This window comes from Hydra vulgaris, chromosome 12 (assembly GCF_038396675.1).
Source record: "Hydra vulgaris chromosome 12, alternate assembly HydraT2T_AEP".
Lineage (NCBI taxonomy): Eukaryota > Metazoa > Cnidaria > Hydrozoa > Anthoathecata > Hydridae > Hydra > Hydra vulgaris.
Window position 1 is genome coordinate 61664653 of NC_088931.1, and position 12848 is coordinate 61677500.

General features: G+C 29.0%; 1 protein-coding gene across 2 annotated transcripts in view; it reads right to left on the reverse strand.

The window, feature by feature from the left end:
- Positions 1-967: 967 nt before the first annotated feature.
- Positions 968-12848, reverse strand: part of LOC136071698 (voltage-gated purine nucleotide uniporter SLC17A9-like) — a 27282-nt gene continuing 15401 nt past the window's right edge. For both annotated transcript variants that reach the window (XM_065813990.1, XM_065813991.1), the window contains exons 5-9: positions 10496-10592; positions 3749-3836; positions 3577-3611; positions 1853-2054; positions 968-1531 (exon numbers count right to left, since the gene is read on the reverse strand). In XM_065813990.1, coding sequence (XP_065670062.1) covers positions 1392-1531; positions 1853-2054; positions 3577-3611; positions 3749-3836; positions 10496-10592 — 562 coding nt within the window. In that variant the 3' untranslated portion in view covers positions 968-1391. The remainder of the gene's footprint in view (positions 1532-1852; positions 2055-3576; positions 3612-3748; positions 3837-10495; positions 10593-12848) is intronic.

Here is a 12848-nt window from a genome sequence, read left to right on the forward strand (position 1 = left end):
TTATCATCTTTGTATATAAAAATGCATTTTTTTATTTTCAATCTATTAGCCGCACATTTTGGATGAATAATATTACGTTTTTATTATTATAAAGTCTACTGAGTTCGACAGGGACTATGCAAATAATCAACTGTTGATTATTTGCATTACTTTCCATTCTAACTTACCTGTTGATAAAAACTATATCCTATAGCACCATTAAAACCAGCCTTGCATCTAAACGTCAGTTTAGTTAATTCCGTAGCATTATGTTTTGGATACCTCATAGCCTTTTTGAGAAAAAGCTTATTAGAAAATCTTTTAGCGGTTTTGTACTGAATAGCCATCCATTTGAATGTTCTTGGAATAGCATTTAGCTTTTGAAGATTCTATACTATTATACAAAGGATATATGTTGCAGCCGTTTTTTCAGCAACTTATCTTAGGAGCTGGTATTTTGATTTTGATATATCACAATTAGTTATGATTGCTAAAGCTTCATCAAACGAATATATCTAAGCAGGTTTAATGGGTATTTATTTTAAATATTAGAAATTTTTGTGCCAGTTTTGTACTTAAACTCACTTCTTAGTTTCAATTTTGATGCATGTTGCATATTGCATGTTGAAGTAATTTATGGCTAAATAAAATATTAAAAACATTGTTAAGCTTATTCTTTTTGTTTTGTTACAAGCTTTTTCAAAAGAGCGACATGGTTTCCCAACTTCATTAACTGATGATGTAGCATTTAATGAACTGTAGGTGTATTGAAAATCTTGAGCTAGCCAGTTTTCATTACTTCTCTCAAAATGAGTATTACTATTTTTTGCAGCTATCAACTTTTTACATTGTAATTTTATAAAGTTTTTCTATTTTGTAATAATAGATTCTAATAAGAAGAGTTATCGTTGAATTTTATTTCTGTCACGTCGAATTTTATTTCTGTCAAAATGTAGATGATCATTCAAATTAAAAAAAAAATTACAACGGAAAAGAAAAATATCTTAGTCGATTACTAAAAATATATCACTAAATACAATATATAAATAACATGTTTTAATTCAACTTTAATTTAAAAATCGCCTCTCTTTATGGCACTTTGTATCAAATAAAAAAAAATTATTTGGTACAATGTGCCAACTCGCCAACATTGTACCAAAAATTTTTAAAAATAAATATCCAAACTTTTAAATATATAATTAAACAATAAATATAATATATAAACTAAATCAATATAAAAATCGATTTCAAAAACAATAAACACATTTGAAAATATTTTTCTAAAAAAAAAGAGTTAGAAGCAATTCTTGGAAACCTCTAATTAAAAAATTTATTCAAATATTTACACCGTCTATAAAATCAACAACAAATGACTAGATCTTATAGAAATATTTACGCACCTATTAAAAAGTTTAAGCTATTTTTTCCCCTGTACCAAAAAATAAAAACGACAGACCCCCTAGCAAAGATACAAACGATACAAGCTGAAAAACAAGAGCCCACTCATCCGTAGCATCTAAAATACGGCCTGTAATATATACGCCAACCATTCCTACAAAAAAAAACAACAGTTTCAAAAAAAAAAGATTTTAAATGAACTCTATTTAAAAATTATAGAAAAAAATGTATATATGACATTTGAACTTTATGAAAATCGCTAAAACTTTCGTTATACAAAAAAAAAAGCAAAACTTTAATTTTTACATTAAATAAAACTTTTATAAAAAACACCAAATTAATGTTGTTTAAAATATTTTTTAGTTATAATGTAAAAAAGTAGAACACACAGTCATAAAATCAAAAAATTTTTGAAAGTTAAATTCAATATATAAAAAAAGATGTACACTAAAAACTAGCAAAACCTAATACTAACCTGAAATTGCACCAAGTGTGTTAGCCACCCCATAAATTAAACCAGCGTGATTTGGTGCAAGATCTTGTGGATTCATACCGATGCCACTGCTATTAGCACCCATACCTCCAATAATTAATGTCATTAAGCACAAACCCATTCCAAAAGAAGTCACGTGATTGAGAATAAAACAAAAAACCACAGGAGGGAAAAAAGCGGCACTCTATATTTGAAACAATATTATTAGAAGCTGTGAACTAAAAGAGCGAAAAAAACTTAATAACATTTTATTACTATAAGGAAGCAATTGAAATAAAAATAGACAAAATCAAAAAACGCAATTTAAAGAAAAATCAGATAATATGTAAATGTCTTAAAAACAACTGATAAACATTGTGGAAAAAACATAAAAAACTTGAGTTGATAAAATTTCAACAGAATTTTGAATTAGATGTAAAAAAAAAATTAATCTGAATAAAATACGTCATTAAACCAATGCTATAAAAAAACAACTTTTTAAGTAGATAAAATAGATTTAAACGGTAGATTTGGTCGAAGCTACCGTTTCGCAATTTTATTTTTAACGTGACTTCTTACCTAAAATCCCATTCCTTAATTTCTTAATTTATCTATCAACTGGAACTTAAAAAAAGCAAAAACAAATATTTTTACACAAATTGTGTAAAATCGTGTTTGTAAAAATATTCAAAGTGAAGATAATGACTTAATTACTGATAACGCAATTTTATGAAAATTTCATAAAAAGCTAAAGGTGCTGTGATGAGAAGATATGTTTAGAAAATTTGAAACAAATGTTAAAATCTTGGAAACAATATATTATCATTTTTGTTTAAAAAGTTTATTTGTTTTATTTTTCTTCAGAATCGTACAAATAATAAATACTTATTACGTTCTATGACAACCAAAATATTTTAAAAATTCAACTTTTTTATTATAAAGGTTTTATAAAAAAAAATAAAAAAAAATAAAAATGGTAGAAAGAAAAACTCCGGTGAATCATGCTTTGCATGAATCGTATATACTTTCTGAACCATGGAACGTAGACAAGTTGTATGCAAAGAATGTAGTAGATAACCTGAAATTTAAACAAGACATCAAATACATTGGTCATCAACGTCGACAAAACCTTATTAATATAGACAAAGAAATCGGTAAGTTAAAAAAATCAACGCAAAAATTAGAAGAATATAAAAAGCGTATCATATATACCAGCCAAAAAAAAAGATCACATGATGAAATAATTCAAGAAAATATCGAGAAACAAATGAAAAAAGAAAATCAAAAAATGAAAAACATACTTCCTGCTCTTCATACATGCGTGAAGTACGACGAAGAAAGTGGAAACAAGGAAAAAAAATGGAAAACTGAAAGATGGAAATATAATTACAAAATGGATAGAAACACCACAATTGAAAGAATAAAAACGTCATCACCTGTTTGTATAAACAGAAAATGCAATTCAAAGCTACTGGTACAACGACCATTAATAGTAAAAAACTCGAGAAATATCTCACTAGGTGAAACAAATTGTATTCACTCTTTAAATAGAATTTCTATAGAAAATGGCGCCTTAAGTTATATTGATTTAAACATGCATAATGTAGCAAGATGTAAAGACTACGATGAATTTTATAAAAACCATGATTTTTCTGCAACTAATCCGATATATATTTCCAAAAACATGAGAACTAAGCGTAAGCACTAATATGATTTATATAACTTACCACAAACAGCTTTCGTACCATCGTTCTAGTATAGCCTAGTGGAAAATTAAAAAATTAAATCAAATGTTATTTAAACTTTATTACCTGTGAAAAAAATTTAAAAAAATAACACTTGAATATAACAATTGAATCTTAACTTTGTAATTAATTTATTAGTTTAAATCGTTTTTACCTTTTTTTAGCATTTCATCGCTCAATATACCGCAAATGTTCTCTATGAAAAAACTTGCAACCCAAGGTATTACATTAAATAACCAACCCTAAAAAAAGTTTTAATTAATCACAAAATTAATGGCGATTATAGGCACTGGATGAACTATTTTAGAAACTTCTAATTATAACTTTTATTCAATTTTTTATTTAAAGAACTTGTTTGATTGATGTTTTTAATTTTAACTTTCTTTCTTGTTTTGAACTTGTTTATAATCTGAAGAAACAATTAAATGATCTAAATGTGAAAAAAACCAATCGAACGAATGTACAAAAGTCAAAGAGAAAAGTCATTATTAACATCAATATATTCGTTTGTTAATCAATAAGTTTTTAAAAATAAAATTTATAAAAAGCTTTTTGTGACGAAATATAATGAAAAAACAAAATCTCTAAGTTTGACAATCACACACAGTACCGAGCTAAGTGCGAGATTTACACACTCTACCCACCTAAGTGTGATAATTACACTCTACCCACCTAAGTGTGACAATTACATACACTACCTACCTAATTGCAAAAACTACAACACTCTATCCAACTAAGTGTGACAATTACAACACATTGTGCAAGGAAATTTTAATTTTAACTAAAAAGTATTAAAGTAAACTTAAATTTTTTTTCAAAATATAAATTTTTAAAAAATTTTAAATTTTGGATATTACATTTGGATATTTTTTTAAACTTAATTACAAGATAAAAATAGTTAATTTTTAATAAATAAAACCTAATATGATAATTTAATTAATTAACATTACTTTGTTAGTTAATTGAAAATTTGTATTTTATTTAAAAAAACCAATGTAAACTAATTTGTTCTTACACAACATCAATAGTTTCCAAGTAAAGTAAGTTACAAGTAAAAGGGCCTCAGAATGCAAACCTCTAAAATTAAGCACAAAACTTAAATTTTTCTATCAAATACTAAACTTGGTTCTTGTTTTCTTTTGAACTCACTCCCAACAAGACTGTAACCATAACAACCACATATAAGTTGGAAGTTAACAAAAAACAAAGAAGAGAGTTAAAATGCAGGTTGAGAGAAGACTTGAAAAATTGTGTTAGAATAGCATAAAGACGAAAAAGAATTCTGAAGGATTGTTCAAATTCAAGCATCAACAACAATGAAATCAGAAGACTGAAATTGATTTTCAGAAAGTAAGTTAAGTTGCAAGTAAGTGTGTTGAAGCAAGTTGTGGTTTTAAAATATTAGATGTTAATAAATTTAATGATAACAAGTACAGTGATTGTGAAGTTTTAAATCATTTAGAAAATATTGAAACTAATTCTGGAGAATACTTTTGTAAGACTGTGACAAGAATGTTGTTGGAAGCTATAAGTTCAAGCAAAAAATATTTTTAGCAACTAAAGATTGGTTGATTTAGATTTCCAAAAATGAATTAAAATAGAAAAATGCTTTTATTTAGCAATTTTTCCATCAATATATCCTTATGGCAGGTATCAGCATGGGAGTACTCCCGCCCAAATTATTTTACGAGAATAGCCGCTGTCAAGAGATGGGTTCTGCCTTATTCTTGAAAGAGACAATAAAATTAGATCTATAAATTAGATGTTAAAAATGAGAAGTTAAGGATGAGAGGAATACAAAACATGTCTTTGTTAATGATGCTGTTAAAAATTTCTAAAAATCTACTTTGCCTATATAAATCTACTCTGACCTAACTTTTGAGATAAAGGTGTTTATATGAAGACATGAAGATTAAAAAGTGAAGATTAAGAATAAAAAAATTTAACAAATGTTAAACTTTATTGCCAATTGAAAAAAAACATTAAAATAAGGCCGAAATCAAAAGTTAGTGAACTTAATAACTGAAACTTAAAATAGACAGTCAAAACAAAGATGATGCGCATAAACTCAGATATTTGGGAATACGATTTTATGGAAAATTAGGTTTAAAGGAACAAATTGATGAAAAGCAAAACATATAGTGGATGGTGGGTGAGTGGGTGTGCTTAATACTTTACAGCAACAAGCATATTTGAAGAGCTTTTTGTTAAAAGCATACTGTAGACCTATCTTATGGGACTAAAGACCTAACTAAACAAATCTGATACCAAAGTTCAGCAAACAAATAAAGCTACACTTGTAAAACAATCACTAAACATACATAAACAAATGTGAACCAATTTACTTGTAGCAAACAACATTGAGCCAGTTGATATCAAATTAAAACTGTTAAAGGTCAACTTTTTTCTAAAACAACTCAATAACCAGTCAAAAACTAATAATTAAAGTCATATATTCTATATAATAGGAATTCACACAAGATTACTCTTAAAGATATTTAAAACTGCATTGGCAGAAGAGAGAGAGAGAGAGAGAGAGAGAGAGAGCGAGAGAGCAATCATGAATAATAATTTGGTCTTTGCAATTAAAAAGAAGAAAAGTAAATAATGATGCAAGTCAACTGTATAAAAACTTGCCTATTCAACAGAACATCCGAAAACGATATAATTCTATAACTCTTTATTAAAAGTTTCACGCATATTTCAAAACAGATAAATTCAGTTATTATATAAATCATGCATATGTTCTATTCTGCTTCTATCCAAGATCTATTCTGAGTCTATCCATGATTTTTCTTTCCTTAATTCTTTTTCTCTAGTTTTCTAGCTATATTTTTGTCACTATTTTTTTTATTTCACATCCTGGTTCTAACACTTTATTTTGCGTTATAATGTTTGCAGTATTTTGGAGTAGGTTTAAATTAAGAATGAATTCTCTCACTGTTCAGCCAACTCTAGATCAGGAAAAAGACTTATTCGATTTTTATTGGATATTGCGCTAAGACATTATTAACGTAAATATTTGTGTTTTTTGATAATTTGTGATTCTTAACACTTTTTTCTCATTTTATAAATGCTCTTTTTTATTTTTACAGAATAAATACTCTTTAATATATTTTTTTTTGTAAAACGCATCTAAAATGCTTAAATAGAATAAAAACCGTTCAATTCTACCCTTTTCCCCCATTTATGACTCTAGGACTTCATTTGAATTAAAAAATAAACTTTTTTCGACTGTTATAATACTCTGAAATAAAAAAGGTTTCATTTCATTTGACATGACAAAAAATCTGTCAGTCTCTTTGACTTACAGTGATACGGTTTTTAGTGCATTCTCAAGTTTCTTAACCATTTGAGCTAAACATTATACTATATATTCAGCAGAAAAAAAAAGTATTATTTAGAAATTCATGATAGTGTAAGTACTAAATGTATATGTATTAAATATCTATAATGGAACCTGACATTCTCAGGTCCATTATGGATATATATTTCAACATTTTTACTTCCAACAAGACTGCAAGCAACCACTATTAGAGTGGGAAGTTACTGGATGAGAAAATATGAAATTTAGAGCAAGATAACGATTAACAGACAACTTAAAAGATTGCAAATTATATGAATCAGGAAAGCAAGACAAAGGAAGTGAATTCCAAAGAACTGATGTTCTAGGAAAAAAACTAGACAAATAAGAACTTTTAGAGCATTTAGGAACAGTCACAGTAAAAGGATGAGACTTAATTGAATGACGAACAACACAAGAATAAATTTTAGTAGATAAGAAAAAAAAGAAAGGAATGCTAGCTCTTTAGAGCAGTACTCTTGTAGTATTTATAGAAAAGTATTTATAGAAAAGAGAAAGAAAAACAACATTACAACAATGTGATAATGGTTGAAGATCGGCTGCAAGAGCAGGTCCAACTATGTTTACAATGTGTTTTTTCACTTTGCCTAAAATAGAAAGGGCATCATTGGAAGACCTGCCCTAGATATGGCAACAACATTCCAACCAAGGACAGATTTGATATTTATAGAGATAAAGAATAGAATCTTGAGTAAGAAAGTGCATGATAAAGAGATGCAACCTTAGCAAATGCTTATTTGCAACTGATTTGACATATGGTTTCCAAGAAAAAAGAGTTAATCCTAGAAGATGAAGGGTAGATGACTCATCAAGTACATTATCGTTCATAAATATAGGAAGATCTAGATTATTGCGATAACTAGCTGAAAAAAATTGAGTTTTATCTGAGTTAAAAAACCAGCCACTGAAAGCCCCACGCTGTAGCAGAAGTGAGATACTTTTCAAGCTCAAATGACCTTCCAAGCAATCAAAGAGTGTTGACTTCTTATCAAGACAAAAATAAATGGTAGTACCATCAGTAAATAATGCCACCTTAGATGTAAGATTATCTGGAAGATTGTTAATGTAAATTTAAAAAAATATAGGGCAAAGAATAAAACCTTGAGGAACCTCTGAAGTTACAGGATATGAAATAGAGTGCTGTCCATTGAGGACAACTTTTATAATATGATTGGTAAGGAAAGATTCAATAATCTTAAAGATGTTACCTGATATACCATAAGAAAATAACTTATTGAGCATGCACCAGCATGCCAAACTTTATCAAAAACTTTAGAAATGTCAAGAGCGATAGCTATAGCCTCTCCACATCTATTTAATGCACGATAAAACCTATCAGTTATTATCATTAACAAATCTGCAGTAGAGACAGAAAATCGAAATCCATATTGATGATCAGAAAGTAAGTTATTGAATTCAAGATGAGAGATTAAGAGTTTGTTAATTAAAGACTCAAAAACCTTGCTTATGATAGTAAAAAGACTAATGGGATGTTAGTTAGACGAGTCAGATCGCTCTCCAGAATTTTCGAAAATAGGTATAACAGATGCCGCTTTCCAGCAGACTTGAAAACAAGACTGTGATAAGCACTTGTTAAATAGCTTTGAAACTATAGGCAACAGCTCCGGAGAACACTTCTGCAAGACTATAACAGGTATGTTGTCTGGACCACAAGCTGTAAAAGAGTCTAAGCAGGAAATCACTTTAAATACAGAAGCTGGAGTGATGCAAAGGCCAAGCAATGGATTAACTTGTTCGTCGGCTATATCAGGAAGAATGCGACTAGTGGAATCAAGAGATGATATTGATGAGAAGTTCTTAGCAAACATTTCAGTTTTGTCTTAATGTGAGGTGACAAAATCTGAACTGTGCAAGAGAGGTGGAATAATAGATTTTATTTTAACTGTTAAAGATTCTCCAGAAGTCACTAGAGCCTAATTTTTGAGATAAAATACAAGATTTCATGGCCTTAGAATAGCAGGCTTCAGCATTACACAAAACTTTTTTATAATGGTTTCTAGGAGTAGTAAACGGACGTCTGTTTTCTGGAAAAATGTTTGCTGATAGATATGATAGTAATGGTTACAATTAAAAATTGCAGCAGCACAATGACAGAAAAAACATGGAAAAGAGTGAGGTCTGACTTAGAATTGTTGAGAGAGAATACAAAATTCCATGCCAGCCAAAAATCCAAGAAGTTACATAAGAAGCACATTTGTCAGCTGGAAAACAAAAGATTTATACCCAAGAGCCATCACAAAGAAAATCACAGAAAGAGTCCCAGTCAGCTTAAAGATAGTTGTAAGAGGTACGATGATAGGGGGATTCTCATGATGAAGAAGAATAATAGAGATAATACCAAGATCAGAAGCACCTAAGGGTATATGTGGAGAAACCGAGCACTGACTAGAAACAGAAACAAGACACAAGTCGAATAGAGAAGGTAAATGATTCAAATTGTCTGGAAAGCAAGTTGGAAAGTGAATATTTGTGTTAGAGATTGAGAAAGACAAAAGTTGGGGGCCTTAACATCTGCAGAGTCAATGACACTAGAGCCAAGTCATTCAGTGTGATATGCAACAAAGTCATGAAAGACAACGATATTGGCTGAAGGATAGAGAGAAAGGGTTTGGTTGATTTGATCAGAAACCGAAAAGAGTGCAGTATTAAGATGAAGCAGAGCCATCATTTTTTGCCTCATTACTCTTAATAAACCCTAAGCCGTAACAAAGGGTTCCAAATATGGCCTCGACAATGCACACCAAAAGTACGAACAGAGACACCATCTATACCCAACATGGCACTGTTAGTACTCTGATATTTTACAGCTACTAATGCAATCAGCCTCTCTGAGAGCTACCACAAAGTTCAGGAAGCCTTACTATCAGCTAGCCTCAGAACCATAAAACTGAGTTTTAGAGCTGTACGCTCATTAGGAGATAATAGAATGAGTTGCCTAGACATAGAAACAGAGACACAAGCAAAACTTATGCATTGAGTGAGGAAGATCCAGTATTCAACATCCTAAACTGGAAACAATGTATTGTAAATACATCTACGCCAGCCTAATAGATGAAGAAGGGGTGCGAGGCTGGTTGACAGATGGAATCTATTTACCCCTTAAGTCTTTGTCTAGAAGGCCTTCTACAAGACAGTAGCTGGATGCATTTAACATCTGCCCAAGATAAGTACTTTTATCGAGACATCATCTCTAGCCTTTACTCAATCAAAAGCCCTAAAGCAGAGGGTGTTTTAATTCGAAGTTGGCTTTTCCTAGCCTTTGCCTTAGAAAGCGTATCCTACAAGGCAGCAGGACATGAAGCATAATTCTGATCTTTTGCTAAATCTTTTCAAAAGGAAAACAACTGAAAATGTCTCATAAATGTATTAGTAAAAGAAAGAGTAAAATTAACTAATTTTATTTCTGTGTAACTATGTTGTTGTTTTTCTGGACCAAAAATAATAATAAAAAATCTCTTTTGTACTTATACTAAATACAAAACATACTGTAATTAAAATGATTAAAAAAAAACATACTTTACTTTGAGGAAATTCATCATGAAAATAAGTAGGCACCCATGATAGCAAAAGTGTAAAGACTAAAGATTCACATGTTGAACAAAACAGAAGTGTCCTAAACAAAAGTTTTAACAATTTACTCATTTATCTATTACCGAATCGCCTCTGTTTTCATCCCCCTCAAGCTAAAAACCCTGTCCTTTTAGGGAGAGCAATTATAGCCATAGGCTGTAGGTAAAAACAAAATCTTTACCTACAACCTATGGCTGTAGGTGGAGTAACATAGGCTGTAGGTAAAAAAAATTATATTCTTTGTGACTAGCAAGCTACAATTATTTTAATGTACACTACTATGAGAAAACAAACATTAGACTATCTTTCTGGATGCGGTTCTAGTACTTGAAACCTAATGATAAAGACAAATACTCATGCACAAATTCAATCAGAATTGCTCCACAATGCACATCTAATCAGCACTTTGCTGACAATGTGCTTTTAGCTGAAGTCTTGTTTTATAGAAAATTATTTTAGAACGAGTTCCAAAACAAAAAATATCCAAACTCTGCAAATAAGCATGATTAGTATGATTTGTTTTAGTGCTAGCATGTTGGTATGATTTTTGTTTCTTGAGTTTTTAATATGAGTTTTATTAGTTTATTTATCCTATTCTGATAAATATGAAAATATTTTATAAGTAATAATTTGAAGTACAATTGACAATTGTACTTCAAACTATTACTTATAAAATTAATAAAGTTTTTGATTTCTGTTTTTAGAAAGACCAATTTGATTCTTTGTGATAATTCTAACTAAATCATTTAAGACAATTTCTAAAAAAAAAATTGAGCAATACATCTGCATTTTTTATAATTCAACTTGCCTCCAGTAAAATTTTAATAAATCTTTAAAATTTAGGATCAGATTTTATAAAACTACCAAGAAAACAGAAGCAGCAAGTCAACAACTAAAAGAACTATTTGACTCTCAGTTGCTTAATACAAGGTGGGGTAGAAATAAAAAGATAGGTGGAAATTTTAGTTCAGATTTAGAAAATTGAGGAAGGAGGGGTCCTGATAAACAGGTAGGTCAGAATATATACTTTTATTTCTATAAGTGTGTTTATATTTTCTAACTTTTTAAAAGTACTGAAAGATTTTTTTTAGTTTTAAGATTTCTTTGTTCATAAGAAGTAAAATTTAATAAAAGAGGGGAGGAGGAGGGGCTCAGAATAGGTAGAAAAAGTTTACAAAAATTAATAAACGCTTACTTCCATTTATCAAGCACCTAAGAGTACCACCGTTTTTTTCCATATCTTTCATAACTCATGTTTTATAAGTAACTAGCTTGGACAAGTAAAATACGAGTCTTGGTAAGTATATATATATATATATATATATATATATATATATATATATATATATATATATAATGGTTATTATAATGATGTATATATCATTATAATAACCATTATATCATACAGTATCATTGTTTAACCTAGTCAGTGCATGTCACACACACACATATATATACATATACTCCTAGTCGGCGTTTACGGGGACATGTTTTTTTTGTTCCCATAAGATAATTGTTTTTTTACTATTTTTAAAAATTTTTATCATATTTATACATATTTTTTAATTTTTATTTTATTTCTATTTTTATTTATGCATATTTAAATTTATTATTTTATTATAAAAATATATTTTTTATATTTATTTTGTTATTTTTGTTTATTATATATTATATTTTATTTTTATTTTCATCTATTTAGAAAAACAATTAATTACAATAATACAACCATATTTTAACCTTGTCATAACTATAACCCTATGCCTGACCTCAATGCTGATTCTAACCAAACCCTCAGTCAATGTAGCAGCTCTCCCTTGTGAGTCAGGCTAATTGATAGTCGATGTATATACTTTTTGCTTTCTATAAAAGTTGCTTACGGGACAATTTTTTTTTACAAAAAAAAGATACTTACGGGTACAAAAAATTATTATTATTATTATTTCATTTATTTAACACCCAATGTAATTTACAAGGTAAAAAAGAAAAATAAGAAAGTTATTTCTTGTGATTTTCACTTAAGAATTTTTTCTTCCAGAATTTGTTAAAAATTCCTCTTTGCTCTTTCGCACTCCAGCACTCTATTGCATGTTTCAAAGTTTGTTCAACTTCGGAGGGAATTTCACTTTTAGAAAGTGCTATTTTTATCTTCTTTTTATTTTGAATTAAGTTTTGAAAATTTAGCATCCGAAAACAGCATAGGTCCTGAATATCGCCAACAAACGAATGTTTAAATAAGGGGTGTTTCAGTTGTGAAAAGATAATGTCTGAAGTTGTTTTATTATTAAGAAGACGAAGAAAC